The 13491-nt window shown below is 40.9% G+C and overlaps 1 protein-coding gene and 1 pseudogene across 1 annotated transcript in view; one reads left to right on the top strand and one right to left on the bottom strand.

Annotated features, from left to right (window-relative positions):
- Positions 1–13491, bottom strand: part of LOC138143485 (NACHT, LRR and PYD domains-containing protein 3-like) — a 66351-nt gene that overhangs the window by 17481 nt on the left and 35379 nt on the right. Inside the window, exons 6-8 of the mRNA XM_069064756.1 lie at positions 12490–12660; positions 10299–10466; positions 7646–7816 (exon numbers count right to left, since the gene is read on the bottom strand). Of these exons, the coding sequence (XP_068920857.1) occupies positions 7646–7816; positions 10299–10466; positions 12490–12660 (510 nt within the window). The remainder of the gene's footprint in view (positions 1–7645; positions 7817–10298; positions 10467–12489; positions 12661–13491) is intronic.
- LOC138143475 (synapse-associated protein 1 pseudogene) lies at positions 4241–5542 on the top strand (annotated as a pseudogene).

Below are 13491 nucleotides of genomic sequence, written 5' to 3'. Positions count from 1 at the left end.
TAGAGGACTTTTGGTTGGACAGAAAAGAAATAAGAAAAATCTCCACTGAGATATGCATAAGTATCCCTAAAAATCACTTTGGACAGATTTTACCTAAATCAGGATTAGCAGCTCAAGGAATACATGTATTGGCTGGAGTAATAGATTCTAATTATCAAGGAGAAATTGTTCTAACATTCCATAATTTAGGTGAAGGGCCCATACAGATTCATAAAAATGATAGGATAGTTCAAGTGATTATCATCCCTTGTAAAACAATACCACTTGTAAAAACTGACCCTCATTCCAAAATAACGGTCAGAGGACCTGAAGGATTTGGTTCTACTGAGAGAATAAAATCAGGAGCTAAAGTATAGGTAAAACAGAAGCCAGATGATGTTCCAAAGGCTGCAGAGATTATAGCACATGGGAGGGATAACACTGTAACTATTGTTTATTCTGGAGAAGATGATTACAAAATTGTACCCTTAACTCATTTATTCTACTGTGAGTGAGGCTACAATAGTCTGGTTATTGTCTCTTTGCTTCTTCTTCATTTTTTGTCTGTTCACCTTGTTTGCTAGATTTGTTTCTGCAGGCTTGGTACCCTCCACCTGTAGATGCCTGATAGCTTAAGCTGGATGTCATCCCCTGTCTGCAACTGTGATGTGTCACCCTTGGACCTGGTATCAAGTATATTGACCTCTCAAATGGGACGCCTTGGGACAGGGACAGCTCTACATCCGATTTCAGCAACAAGTAGCCATGGAAGAAGAGACCTTCACCCTTACCACAAGGTTTTGGGGCCCCATTTTGGGGGGTTGGGGGGAATGATGGGAGCTTGTGCTCAAGCCCCACCCTAAAATATGGTTTTCTGTGTTTATATTATGCTATCCTTGTTATGTTGTTGTGAAATTCTGTTGACACCAGTTATTCCTAATGTATTTTTTGCCAAGTAAGGGACATGAAAGATCTTGGGGCCGAATGTAAGGGTTATGGGATTTAAATATCTTCCATGCCCCATTGGACTTGCTGACGTAGCAGGAAGGGGCGGAGCAAGAGGAAGCGGAAGCCAAGCTAGAGTTCCTGCAGTGGCTAGCAGTGGCCGCAACAGCAGCAGCAGCAGAGGCAGTGGCAGCGGAAGCGTGAACCCCTTTTTGAGTCAGCCAGAGTTTCTGCTAAGGACTCCTACTGAGGACTGCCAGGGGCCAGAGCTGCTGGGAGCGCAATTCCTGGACGCTGGATGGTTGCTGTGAGTGGGGAGAGGAGGACCTTTGCCTGAGGTAACCTGTTCTGTTTTAAAGGCTTGAGAATGTGGGTGCTTTCTACTTTATCTACCTGTGCCAATTTCATAACTACTCTGGTGGCTTTGACTTTCTGCTTTTGGGACTCAGTCTTTTGGAATTTTAATAAATGTTCCAGCTTTATTGCCCATATAGAAAGGCTGATATATTTTGTGATTGATAACCACATCAGCATATTTACAATTTCCATAGGCATTGTGAATATTGCATTGCTGATACAAATAGTCCCTGCCTTCAAAGAGTTTGTAATCTATCAGGGGAGATAATGTGTAAAAACAAAGGTAGAGACAAAATAGATATAAATGAATTTTTGTGAGGAGGACACTGATAGCTGAGCAGATCAGGAAAGGATTCTTGGTATGGGTGGTGCTTAAAATGTATTTTAAGGGAGGAGCAGAGCCAAGATGGTAGAGTAGAAGCAGGACCACCCCGCTGCTCCTACTTCCACCTTCCCCAATCCATGTAAAAAGGGGACTGTGAAAAAACTTTGGAGCTGCAGAACCCACAAAATGACACAGAGAAGCTAACCTCCCACTGAGGACAGCCCAGCAGGCTGGCAGGAATCGGCCAGCACAGTGCTCTAGGAGCTGAGCCCAGGAGGCTTTAGCCCAGGGTGGGACTGACCAGCCAAGGCCGGAGGGACTCCATATCAGCAGCAGCTATGGCTGTTTCCAAATTTATCAACACACAGATGCGAAGGACAAAGTGAGAGGTCAGTGCAGTCTGGACTTTGGGACCAGTAAGTGGGAGTGCATGGCTAGTGACAAAAGCACCACATGGCAGTTTCAGCTCCTGGCCTGCAAAGTGTAGGGGGAACAAGCACCAGTCTGAGGGGTAATCGCTCTTGCTTTAACCTGCTTGGATCTGTATTGCAGTCTAAGGTGGAGGGCCTGGGGAATATGTCCAGCTAGCCAGAGCATGTGGAGACCTCAGAGAGGGTACCCATCTAATACCTCCAACAACTGAGAAAACCCCAGAGTTTGGGACGAAAGCTCCCCTGTCTGGTGGCAGAATCCTACTGTGGCAAAAAGCCCAGGGGTCAAGTGACTGAGGGGAGACATGACCAGGCAAAGGAAACAAAGCAGACAGAAGATTCCAATATTACATTCCTATTTGGGGGACAAAAATGAGCAAAGCATGGAACAGGAGGAAGACAGTGAAGTCAGAACTCCTGCACCAAAAGCTTCAAAGGAAAATATGAGCTGGTTACAGGCCATAGAGGACCTTAAGAAGCAGATAAGAGAAGTGGAGGAAAAATTGGGAAGAGAAATGGGAACAATGCAAGAAAATTATGAAATGAGACTCAACAACCTGACTAAGGAAAATAACACTTTAAAAAACAGCCTGACTCAAATGGCAAAAGAGGCTCAAAAAGGCAATGAGGAGAAGAATGCCTTAAAAAGTCCAATTTGCCAGATAGAAAAAGAATCTCAAAAGCTCAATGAGGAGAATCATGGCTTCAGAATTAGACTGGAGCAAATGAAAGCTAATGACTTTATGAGAAATCAAGATGCTGCTAAACAGATCCAAACAAATGAAAGAATAGAAGGCAATGTGAAATATCTCATTGGAAAAAACACTGACCTGGAAAATAGATCCAGAAGAGCTAATTTAAAAATTGTTGGACTACCTGAAAGCCATGATCAAAGTAAGAACCTAGAAATTGTCCTCCAGGAAGTTCTCAAAGAAAACTGCTCTGATGTTTTAGAATCAGAGGGCAAAATAGAGGTTGAAAGAATCCACCGATCACCTCCTGAAAAAGATCCCAAAAAGAAAACTCCGAGGAATATTATAGCCAGGTTCCAGAACTCCCAGATTAAGGAGAGAATATTACAAGCAGCCAGGAGGAAAAAATTTGAATATTGTGGAAACACAATCAGTATAACCCAGGATCTGGCAGCTTCTATACTGAGGGATCAGAGGGCTTGGAATATGATATTCTGGAGGTCAAAGGAGCTGGGATTAAAACCAAGAGTCACCTACCCAGCAAAACTGAGTATCATGTTCCAAGGAAAAATATGGTCATTCAGTGGAATAGAGGACTTTCAAGCATTCTTGCTGAAAAAACCAGAGTTGAACAGAAAATCTGACATTCAGATACAAGAAGCAAGAGAAGCATGAGAAGGTAAACAGGGAAAAGAAATCATAAGGAATTTATCAAAGTTGAACTATTAACATTCCTACATGGAAAAAACAACAATTGTGACTTACGAAGCTTTTCTCAGTAGTTGAAGGGAATAGAAATGGATATATATATATATATGTATATATATATCCATATGTTTATATATGAGGGTATATGGGCATATGAATACATATGCGAATGTGTGTATATATGTTTATAGGTATATATAGATAGAGGGCACAGGACCAATTTAACAGGAAGAGATGATACTTAAAAGGTGAAATTAAGAGGTGACAGAGGAATATAATGAGAGGAGATGAGGAGAGACAGAATGGGGTAAACTATCTCATACAGAAGAGGTAAGGGGAAATGGTTACAATGGAGGGGAAGAATAGGAAGACAAAAGGGAATGGGTCAACCTTATTCCCATTGAATTTAGCTTGAGGAGAGAATGAAATACACACTAAATAGGGTATCGTCTCCTCCAGGAGAGTAGGGGGGGAAGGGGATGATGGAAGGGAGAGCAGGCTGGGGGGAGGGAAGTTGGAAGCACCCACTTTTGAAAAGGGACAGGATCAAAGTAGAGAATAGAACAAATGGGAGGTGGGATAGGAGGGAGGGAAATATAATCAGTCTTTTACAATATATCTACTATGTTATTGTTTTGCATTAGCCACACATGTACAACCTATACTGAACTGCTTATCTTCCCAGTAAGTGTGGGTGACAAGGGAGGAAGGGAATGAATCTGGAATTCAAAATTTTTAAATTAAATATTCAAATATGGGGCTTCTGGCAGGCCCAGAAACTGGCCAGTCGGACCCGGCGGCGGCTGTGGGCGGACCCTGCTGCCTGGGCTCACAGCGGCCCCTGAGGCCGGCCGGGCGAGCGGGATGTTATGGGGTCTGGGCCGCTGGTTCGGCCTGGAACAGGCGTCGGCCGAGGGTGGCCCCGAAGAGGCGGCAGCTGCGGGGAGTGAGCCCGAGCAGCTGGCGGGGGAGCTGCGGGAAGGAGACGAGGAGCCTCTTCTGCACCAGGCCAAAGGCCTCGGCAACAATTATAGGAGATTTTCAGAAGGAACAAAAAAAATTTGTGCAAGAACAACAGACAAAAAAGTCAGAAGCAGCAGTGCCTCCATGGGTCGACAGTAATGAAGAAGAAACAATTCAGCAACAAATATTGGCCTTATCTGCAGACAAAAGAAACTTTCTGCGGGATCCTCCAGTGGGTGTTCAGTTTAATTTTGACTTTGATCAAATGTATCCTGTTGCTATGGTAATGCTTCAAGAAGATGAAGTGCTGAACAGAATGAGATTTGACCTTGTTCCTAAACATGTAAAAGAGGAAGTGTTTTGGAGGAATTACTTTTATCGTGTCTCCCTGATTAAACAGTCTGCACAGCTGACTGCGCTGGCAGCCCAGCAACAAGCCGTAGGAAAGGAGGAAAAGAACGAAGGCAGAGAAGGCGATTCACAGCTGACAGACGCAGTACGACCTAAAACACCACCTGTTGCAATTACATCTCAACTTAAACCTCAAGAGGATGAAGAAGAGATATCAACTAGCCCTGGCGTATCTGAATTTGTTAGTGATGCCTTTGATGCTTGTAACTTTAATCAGGAAGACCTAAGAAAGGAAATGGAACAGTTGGTACTTGACAAAAAGGAAGAGGAAATAACTATATTGGAAGAAGAATCTGCAGAGTAGGAAAAAGAACTACAGCAGGAACTTCAGGAATATGAAGTGGTGACAGAATCAGAGAAATGGGATGAAAACTGGGACAAAGAAATTGAGGAAATGCTTCAGGAAGGAAACTAACTCTATTTTGGAATATGATATAATCTTTAGACATTCCATACACTGACATGAAATTCTGTTAGTCTGGACTCCACCACCACATAAGGAGAAACTGAAGAGTATATAATGGCATATTGAAGATCATTATGTAGAGAAACAACCAGCATTATTTCTTTGTTTAAAATGAAATAATAGTTTATTCCTCGGGGTGGCCAGGTAGCACAGTGAGTAAGAGCACCGGCTCCAGTGTTGAGAAGACCTGGAGATCGAATCCCGGGCTCAGACACTCAGCACCCACCCAGAAACACCTGGCCATGTAAACTTGAGCAAGTTACTTAACCCCAATTGCTTAGGGGCGGCCAGGTGGCTCAGCGAGTAAGAGCACCGGCTCCAGTGTCGGGATGACCTGGATCAAATCCGGGCTCAGATACTCAGCACCACACCCAGAAATAACTGGCCGTGTAACCTTGAGCAAGTTACTTAACCCCAATTGCTTTAAAAAAAAAATAGTTTATTCCTAATAATCACAAATGTATGTTTCACATAACAATAGCTTATTTGAAGATAACTTGAGGAGTCCAATTTGTAGGCTATATTGATGTAAAGGTAGCAGAAAATGTAGTAAGATTTTAGAATAGTACATTCTCTGAGGTTAAAAGTGGGCCGGCATTAATTTATTCTTTATGCAGAGTTTTACAAAATTTCTTCATGTTTGTACTTTTATCACTGAAAGTTCTCTGTAAATATGCATTAAAATACTTAGTTCTCTTTAAAAAAATAAATAAATATTCAAATATGTATGTATATATATATATGTGTGTGTGTGTATACTATTATTAATACTATTTTACATGTAATTGGGAAATAATATATACAGGCACTGGGGCATAGAGATCCACTGGAAAAGTCGTGAGGGGTATGGGAGAAAATATGGGAGAGAGCAGATTGGAGGAGGGGATATCCTGTGGGACTGCTATTTGGGGGGGGTAGGAGAAAAACGGGGAGAAAATTTGTAACTCAAAATCTGGCAGAAATGAATCATATAAATCAAGTTAATAGAACATTTGAAAATAAAAAATAAATTAAAATGTATTGTAAGGGACAATAGATCTTTATGAGGAAGAGGTAAGAAGGGAGACCATTCCAAGCATAATGGCAAGCCAGCACAAACAACAGAGAGTGGAAATGGACTGCACTATGTGAACAATGAGGGGCCTCACTATGTAAGGCCACTCTGACTGGACCACAGAAAGTGTGAAGAAAGTGAGATTGGAGAGGTAGGTGGAGGATAGGCTGTAAAGAGTTATAAATACTAAACAGAGGATTTCATATTTGCTCCTGGAGGAAATAGAGATCAACTAGGGGTTGCTGACTTAGGGAATGGCATAGTCACGCTGGTGCTTAAGGAAATCACTTTGGAAACTATGGGAAAGGTAGATTGGAGAGCAAAATGACTTCAAGTATGGAAACCCAGGCTAATAGCTATTGCAATAGTGAAGGGGAAAGGTGATGAGGGTCTGAAATGGTAATTGTATTCGAAGAGATAAGAAACAGATAAAGGAGATTCTGTTGGAAGAAGAAATCATACATCTGGCCTGAAAGCTGCAGGTTCCCCACCTCTGGTGGAGGAGCTTTGACTCTATGATCTCCTTCTGGGGGCCCTTTTGATCTTCCTTGTCTCCCAAGCAACTTTCTTGGGGCAACTACTACTCACAGAGGTTATTGTTTGTCCTTTGTTCTCAAAGGAGAGGATGACATCAAGGAGGTGATGACAAGACATGCAAGTGAACTAGATTTAAGTGAGGAAGGGATGTGCAAAGTCACCAATCTCACTTTCTCCTTTAGAGCCTTCAGTCATTATGGGGGTCTGACTGCGGACACAACTAACCAGCTAGGGACCACAGCTACAGCTTTTCTTCTTGCATAGAGATAAGAAATAGACAAAGGAGATTTTGTTGGAAGAAGAAATTACAAAATAGGGCAACTGATTTTATATACGGGATGAGACAGTGAGGAGTCAAGGATAACAGTGAAGTCGCAAACCTGAATGACCAGAAGGATGGGATCCTCAGCAGAAATAGGGAAGTCTGGAAGAGGTGTGGGTTTTGTTGAAAAGAAAAGCAGATCAGTTCAGACGTGTTGAGTCTGACATGCTGACAGGCTATCCAGAGATAAGGAATGAAAATACAGATTTGGGAGCCAGGCACATATGTGTGAAAATTGGCTCTTAGAGAGAAAGGCAGTATTCCCTTAGCAAACCAAATTTCCTGTCATGTTCCTACTTAGGCCACAGTGAGTGTGTCAGACTATGAACCCTGAACCTGGATTAGACAGACAGTTTCCACTCTCCATTCTCTGGTTTGTGCTGCTCTCTCTCCCTAATGGACCCCTGTCCCTGACACCAAACACAACATCAACAAGGGAACATGTGGAAACTCACCTCAGTGTCTCTAACTTGCAGTTTAGTTTTCCCAAGGCCTTACACAGAAGTTTTATTCCACACTCCTCCAAGGAATTTTTGCTCAGATCCAGGTTTTTCAGACTCTCATTGCTACTCAGAATAGAACACAGATGCTGGGAAAGTGTAAAGGTAAGAAGACAAGATACCAGACTGTAGGAGGAAACATAATCAGAGGGAAAGTGGTCAATTGCATTTTTTGGAAATAATTCACCTCCTGCCTTCCTCTAGGCAATGCTAAAAAGCCATCTGCTTTATGATCACCATCCTTTGTCATATCCTCTTCAGTGGAATGAATGTAGTTTCTTTAAAAATCATCAGGCTCTACCAGAGAACAGCATTTTGAGATCACAAATTATCCTATAACTCAAAAGTCATCAAAATTATATAACACTCTTTTAAAAAATAGAAAAGTATAATAGAGCACATTAAATAGGAAAGAATCAGAAACAACCAACTAGATTCAATAAGTAGTCTTCAACAAACATGAGAATGTAAATTACACATGGAAGAACTCCCTATGTGAAAAAAAAAAATATCTGGAAAACTGGAAAGCATATTTGCAAAAATTAATTAGTTTTAGACAAACATTTACAAGATATATTATAACTAGTTCAAAATTCAAATGTAGCCTGAAGGTCATGATGCTAAAAAGAAGAAGAACAAGAGAAAGAAAGAAAAAACAGACAGGAGGAGAAGGTGGAGGAGGAGATCCCAGAGGAGCCTGTGGAGGTCAAGGAAGTGGGGAGAGGAGAGGGAGGAAGAAGTGGAGGAGGAACAGGAAGAGGGAGAGGAGGAGGGGGAAGAGAAAAATGAGTAGGGGAAAGAGGAGGAGAAGGCAGAAGAGGGGGAGGAGGGAGGAGAAGGGAGGAGAAGGGGAAAGAAGGATGCATAATCAAAGAATTGAGGAGGAGGAGGAGGGAAAGGAGGAGAAGAAGAAGAGGAGAATGAGGTCAAGAAAATTAAGACAACTATGAATATAGGAGAATTGTTTTTAAGAAACCTTTAAAAACATGTATAAGAACGAGAGCAAAAACAAGAAGAAGCAGAGAATCAGATCACACACTTAGACAACTATGAATACTGGAGAATTCTTAGATAGTGGCAACAACAAATCACAAAATAGCTCATGTTCATTAAATGCAACTGAAAGCTTTTTTCTCATGAATGGAATAAATTATGTGATGAGGTAGGGAGACAGACATTGGGAAACTGTTTTGTTTCAGGTTTTTTGAGAACAAATCACTGATATGGGATTGATATCCAAGACATACATATTGGTAATGTGTTTGTTTGTGTGTATGTATGTATGTATGTATGTATGTATGTATGTATGTATGTAAAGAGAGAAAGAGAGAACAGACAGAATTAAGCGATTTAAGCCCTTGCTCAAAGGAGATGAACAAACAGGTTTCCAAAGGGAAACTGCAAACCTCGAATAACTACATGAAAGACTGGTACAAATGACTACAAATAAAAGAAATGCAGAATAAAACAGCTCTGAGGCAAATTAGCAAAAAACACAAAAGTTAGGAAAAGTGACTGTGAGAAAAGGATTTGTTCTATAAAACTTGGATTCAGTCAAAAGGCTGCACTTGAGGACCCAAAAAGCTACATGTGGCCTGAAAGTTGCAAGATCCCCACCCCTGGTGAAGGAGCTCTGACTTTGGGATATTCTTCTGAAGGTATATTTTGATCTTCCTTGTCACCAAAGCAACTTTCTTTGCTAAATTGTTACTCATAGAGGTCGCTATTGGTCCTTGGTTCACAAAGAGGTCCATGACATAAGGGAGGTGATGGCATGACATGCAAGTGAACTGAGTTTAAGTGAGGGAGTATGTGAAAAGTCACCAATCTCACTTTCTCCTCCAAAGCCAGCTGTAACAAGGTGGTTCCCACTGGAGAACCAACTAGTCAGCTAGGGAATACAGCTCCATCTTTTTTTCATGAATAGAGATAAAAAGTAGATAAATGAAGGGGCAGCTAGATGGCACAGTGAATAGAGCACTGTCCCTGGAGTCAGGAGGACCTGAGTTCAAATCCAGCCTCAGACACTTAACACTTACTAGCCGTGTGACTTTGGGCAAGTCACTTAACCACAATTGCCCTCCATAAAAGCAAAAAAAAAATAGATAAAAGAGATTTTTTCGGAAGAAAAAATTACAAAATAGGGCAACTGATTTTATGTATGGGGTAAGAAAATGAGGAATCAAGGATAACGGTGAAGTTGCATGCCTGAGTGACTAGAAGGATGGGATCCTCAGTGGAAATAGGGAAAGTAGGAAGAGGTGTGGGCTTTGTTGAAAACAAAACCAGGTCAGTTCAGACGTGTTGAGTCTGACATGCTCAATGAATATCCAGAGATTAGGGATGAAAATACAGATTTAGGAGCCAGGCACATATATGTGAAAATTGGATCTTAGAGACAAAGACAGTGTTCCTTGAGCCATCCAATCTTTCCCTGTCATGTTCCACCTGAGGGTGCAGTGAGTGTGTAAGAATATGAATCCTCAATATGGATGAGGCAGAGAGTTTCCACTCTCCATTCCCTGGCTTGTGCTGTTCTCTTTCCCTAATGGACTCCTGTTCCTGATGCCAAACAAAACATCAACCAAGGGAACATGTGGAAACTCACCTTTCTGCCTCTTCACAGTTTGGGTTTCCCAAGGACTTACACAGAAGTTTTATTCCATCCCCCTCCCAGGAAATTCTACTCAGATCCAGGTTATTTGGGATCTCATTACTCCTCATAACAAAGCAATAATGGTCGGAACGTGTATAGGTAAGATGACAAGATGACAGACTGTAGGAGAAAAAGGAAAAAATATCAGATGGAAAGTGGTCAATTGCATATTTGTGAATAATTCACCTCCTGCCTTTGTCTGGGCATTGCTAAAAACCCATCCACTTTTTGATCACAATCCCTTGTCATCTCCTCTTCAGTGGAATGAATGTAGTTTCTTTTAAAATGGTCAGGCTCTACCAGAGAATGGCATTTTGAGACCTCAAATTATACCATAAGTCAAAAATTATCAAAACTATATAGTATGGTTTAAAAAATAGAAAATTATAACAATAGAGCAAATTAAATAAGAAAGAATCAGAAACAACTAAATTTAATAATTAGTCTTCAACATACATGAGAACATAAATTACTCACGGAAGAACTCCCTTCATGAAAAAAAAATTCTGGAAAAACTGGAAAGCATTTTGGCAGAAATATTAACTAGTTTCACGACAACATTGACAAGATATACTATAATTAGCTCAAAATGTACATGTGGCCTAAAGGTCATAATGACGGAGAAGAAGGAGAAGACGAAGAAGACGAAGAAGAAGAAGAAGAAGAAGAAGAAGAAGAAGAAGAAGAAGAAGAGGAGGAGGAGGAGGAGGAGTTGAAGGAGGACAAGGAAGTAGAAGAGGAGGAGAAAGGGAAGAAACAGAAGAAGGGAAAGAAGAAGATGAAGCAGGAGGAGAGAATCAGATCACAGACTTAGAAAACTATGAATGTGGGAGAATTCTTATATGGTGACAAAAGACAAAAGAGCTCTTATTCATTAAATGCAATTGAAAGGTTTTTCCCATGAATGGAATTCATAGTATGATAAGAAAAGGAGACACTGGGGAAATGTTCTGATCTGGTTTGGATTCTTGCACAGCAAATCTCTGATATGAGATTCATATCCAAGATGTATATAGGGAAGAGACAGAATTATGTGATTTAAGTCATTGCTCCACAAATACGTGATCAAAGGAGATGAACAGAAAGGTCTCAAAAGAGAAATTGTACACCTTTAATAACCACATGAAAGACTGCCACAAATTACTACTAATAAGAGAAATGCAAAATAAAACAACTCTGAAGCCAATTAGCAAAATGACAAAAGATAGGAAGAGTCAATTGTGGAGAAAGGATGCATTCTGTAAAACTAGGGTTCAGTCATAAGGCTGCACTGCAGGACCCACATGTGGCCTGAAAGCTGCAGGTTCCCCAACTCTGGTGGAGGACCTTTGACTTTGTGATCTTCTTCTGAGGGTCTGTTATGATCTTCCTGGTCACCAAAGCAACTTCCTTGGGTCAACTACGACACATAGAGGTTATTGTTGGTCCTTGGTTCTCAAAGAGGACCATGACATCAGGGAGGTGATGCCATGGCATTCAAGTGAACTGGATTTAAATGAGGGAGGGATGTGCAAAGTCGCCAATCTCACTTTCTCCTCCAAAGGCTTCTGTCAGTAGGTGGGTCCCAATGGAGACTTAACTAGACACCTAGGGAATACACCTCCATCTTTCTTTCTTGTATAGATATAAGAAATGGACAAAAAAGATTTTGTTGGAAGAAGACATTACAAAAAATTGCAACTGATTTTATATTTGGGGTGAGAAAAGTGGGGAATCAAAAAAACAGTGAAGTTTCAAACCTGAGGGACAAGAAGGATGGGATCCTCAGCAGAAATAGGGAAGGTAGGAAGAGGTCAGGGTTCCATTGAATAGATGACCAGTTCACTTCAGACATCTTGAGTCTGACATGCTCACAGAATATCCAGAGATGAGGAATTAAAACACAGATTTCAGAGCCATGCATATATGTATGAAAAGTGGCTCTTAGAGAGAAAGGCAGTATGAGAAACCCTTAGCAACCAATCTTTCCCTATCATGATCCTTCTTAGAGCACAGTGAGAGTGTAAGACTATGAACTCTGAACCTGGATTAGGCAGACAGTTTTCACTTTCCATTCCCTGGTTTTTGCTGCTCTCTCTCCCTAATGGACTCCTGTCCCTGATGCCAAACAGAATATCAACCAAGGGAACAAGTGGAAACTCACTTCAGTGACATTAACTTGGACTTTGGCTTTCCCAAGGGCTTGCACAGAAGTTTTATTCCTCCTTCCTCCAAAGAAATTTCACTCAGATCCAGTTTTTTCAGGCTCTTAGTGCTACTCAGAACGGAGCAGAGTATCTGGAAGCATGCACAGGTAAGATGAGAAGATGTCAAACTGTAGGAGAAAATGTAATAGGAGGGAAAGTGATCAACTGCATATTTGTGAATGATCCACCTCCTGCCTTTCTCTGGGCAATGCTAAAAAGACATCCACTTTAGGATCACCATACTTTGTCATATTCTCATAATTTGAATGTATGTAGTTTTTCAAAAAAGTCAGTCTCTTCCAGAGAACTGCAATTTTAGACCTCAAATTATGCAATAAGGCAGAAGTCATCAAAACTATTTAGTACTAGTTAAAAAAATAGAAAAGCAAAACAAGAGACTAGATTTAATAAGAACCAGAAACACCTGAATTCATTAATTAGTCTTCAACAGACATGAGAACATAAATTACACTACCTACCTGAAAAAATATTTATGAAAAAATCATTTTGAAAGAAATAAATTAGTTTTAGACTAATATTTACAACACATACCATAATTAGCTCAAAAAGTATATATGACCTGAAGGTAATAATGTGGAAAAGAAGAACAAAAACAAGAACAAAAGGAAGAAAAAGAAGAAGTGAATCACATCTCAAACTTAGACTGGGGCATCATTGCCACATCTGGGGACTAAAACCTGAAGATCAATAATAAGCTGCTAAAAATAAAACAAAACAGGGGCGGCCAGGTAGCACAGCGAGTTAGAGCACCGGCTCCAGTGTCGGGATGACCTGGGGATCGAATCCAGGCTCAGATACTTAGCACCACACCCAGAAATAACTGACCGTATAACCTTGAGCAAGTTATTTAACCCTGATTGCTTAAAAAAAAAATAAAAAATAAAACAAAACAAAAAAATGAGTAAGCAAAGGAGAAAGAAGCCAACCATAGATACCTA

The sequence above is a fragment of the Petaurus breviceps genome, unplaced genomic scaffold (genome assembly GCF_028583685.1).
Source record: "Petaurus breviceps papuanus isolate PSGF00001 unplaced genomic scaffold, PetGlider_PUasm1.0 90639, whole genome shotgun sequence".
Classification (NCBI taxonomy): Eukaryota; Metazoa; Chordata; class Mammalia; order Diprotodontia; family Petauridae; genus Petaurus; species Petaurus breviceps.
The sequence above is the reverse complement of the archived record's forward strand: the minus strand, read 5'-3'. Positions and strand labels throughout refer to the sequence as shown.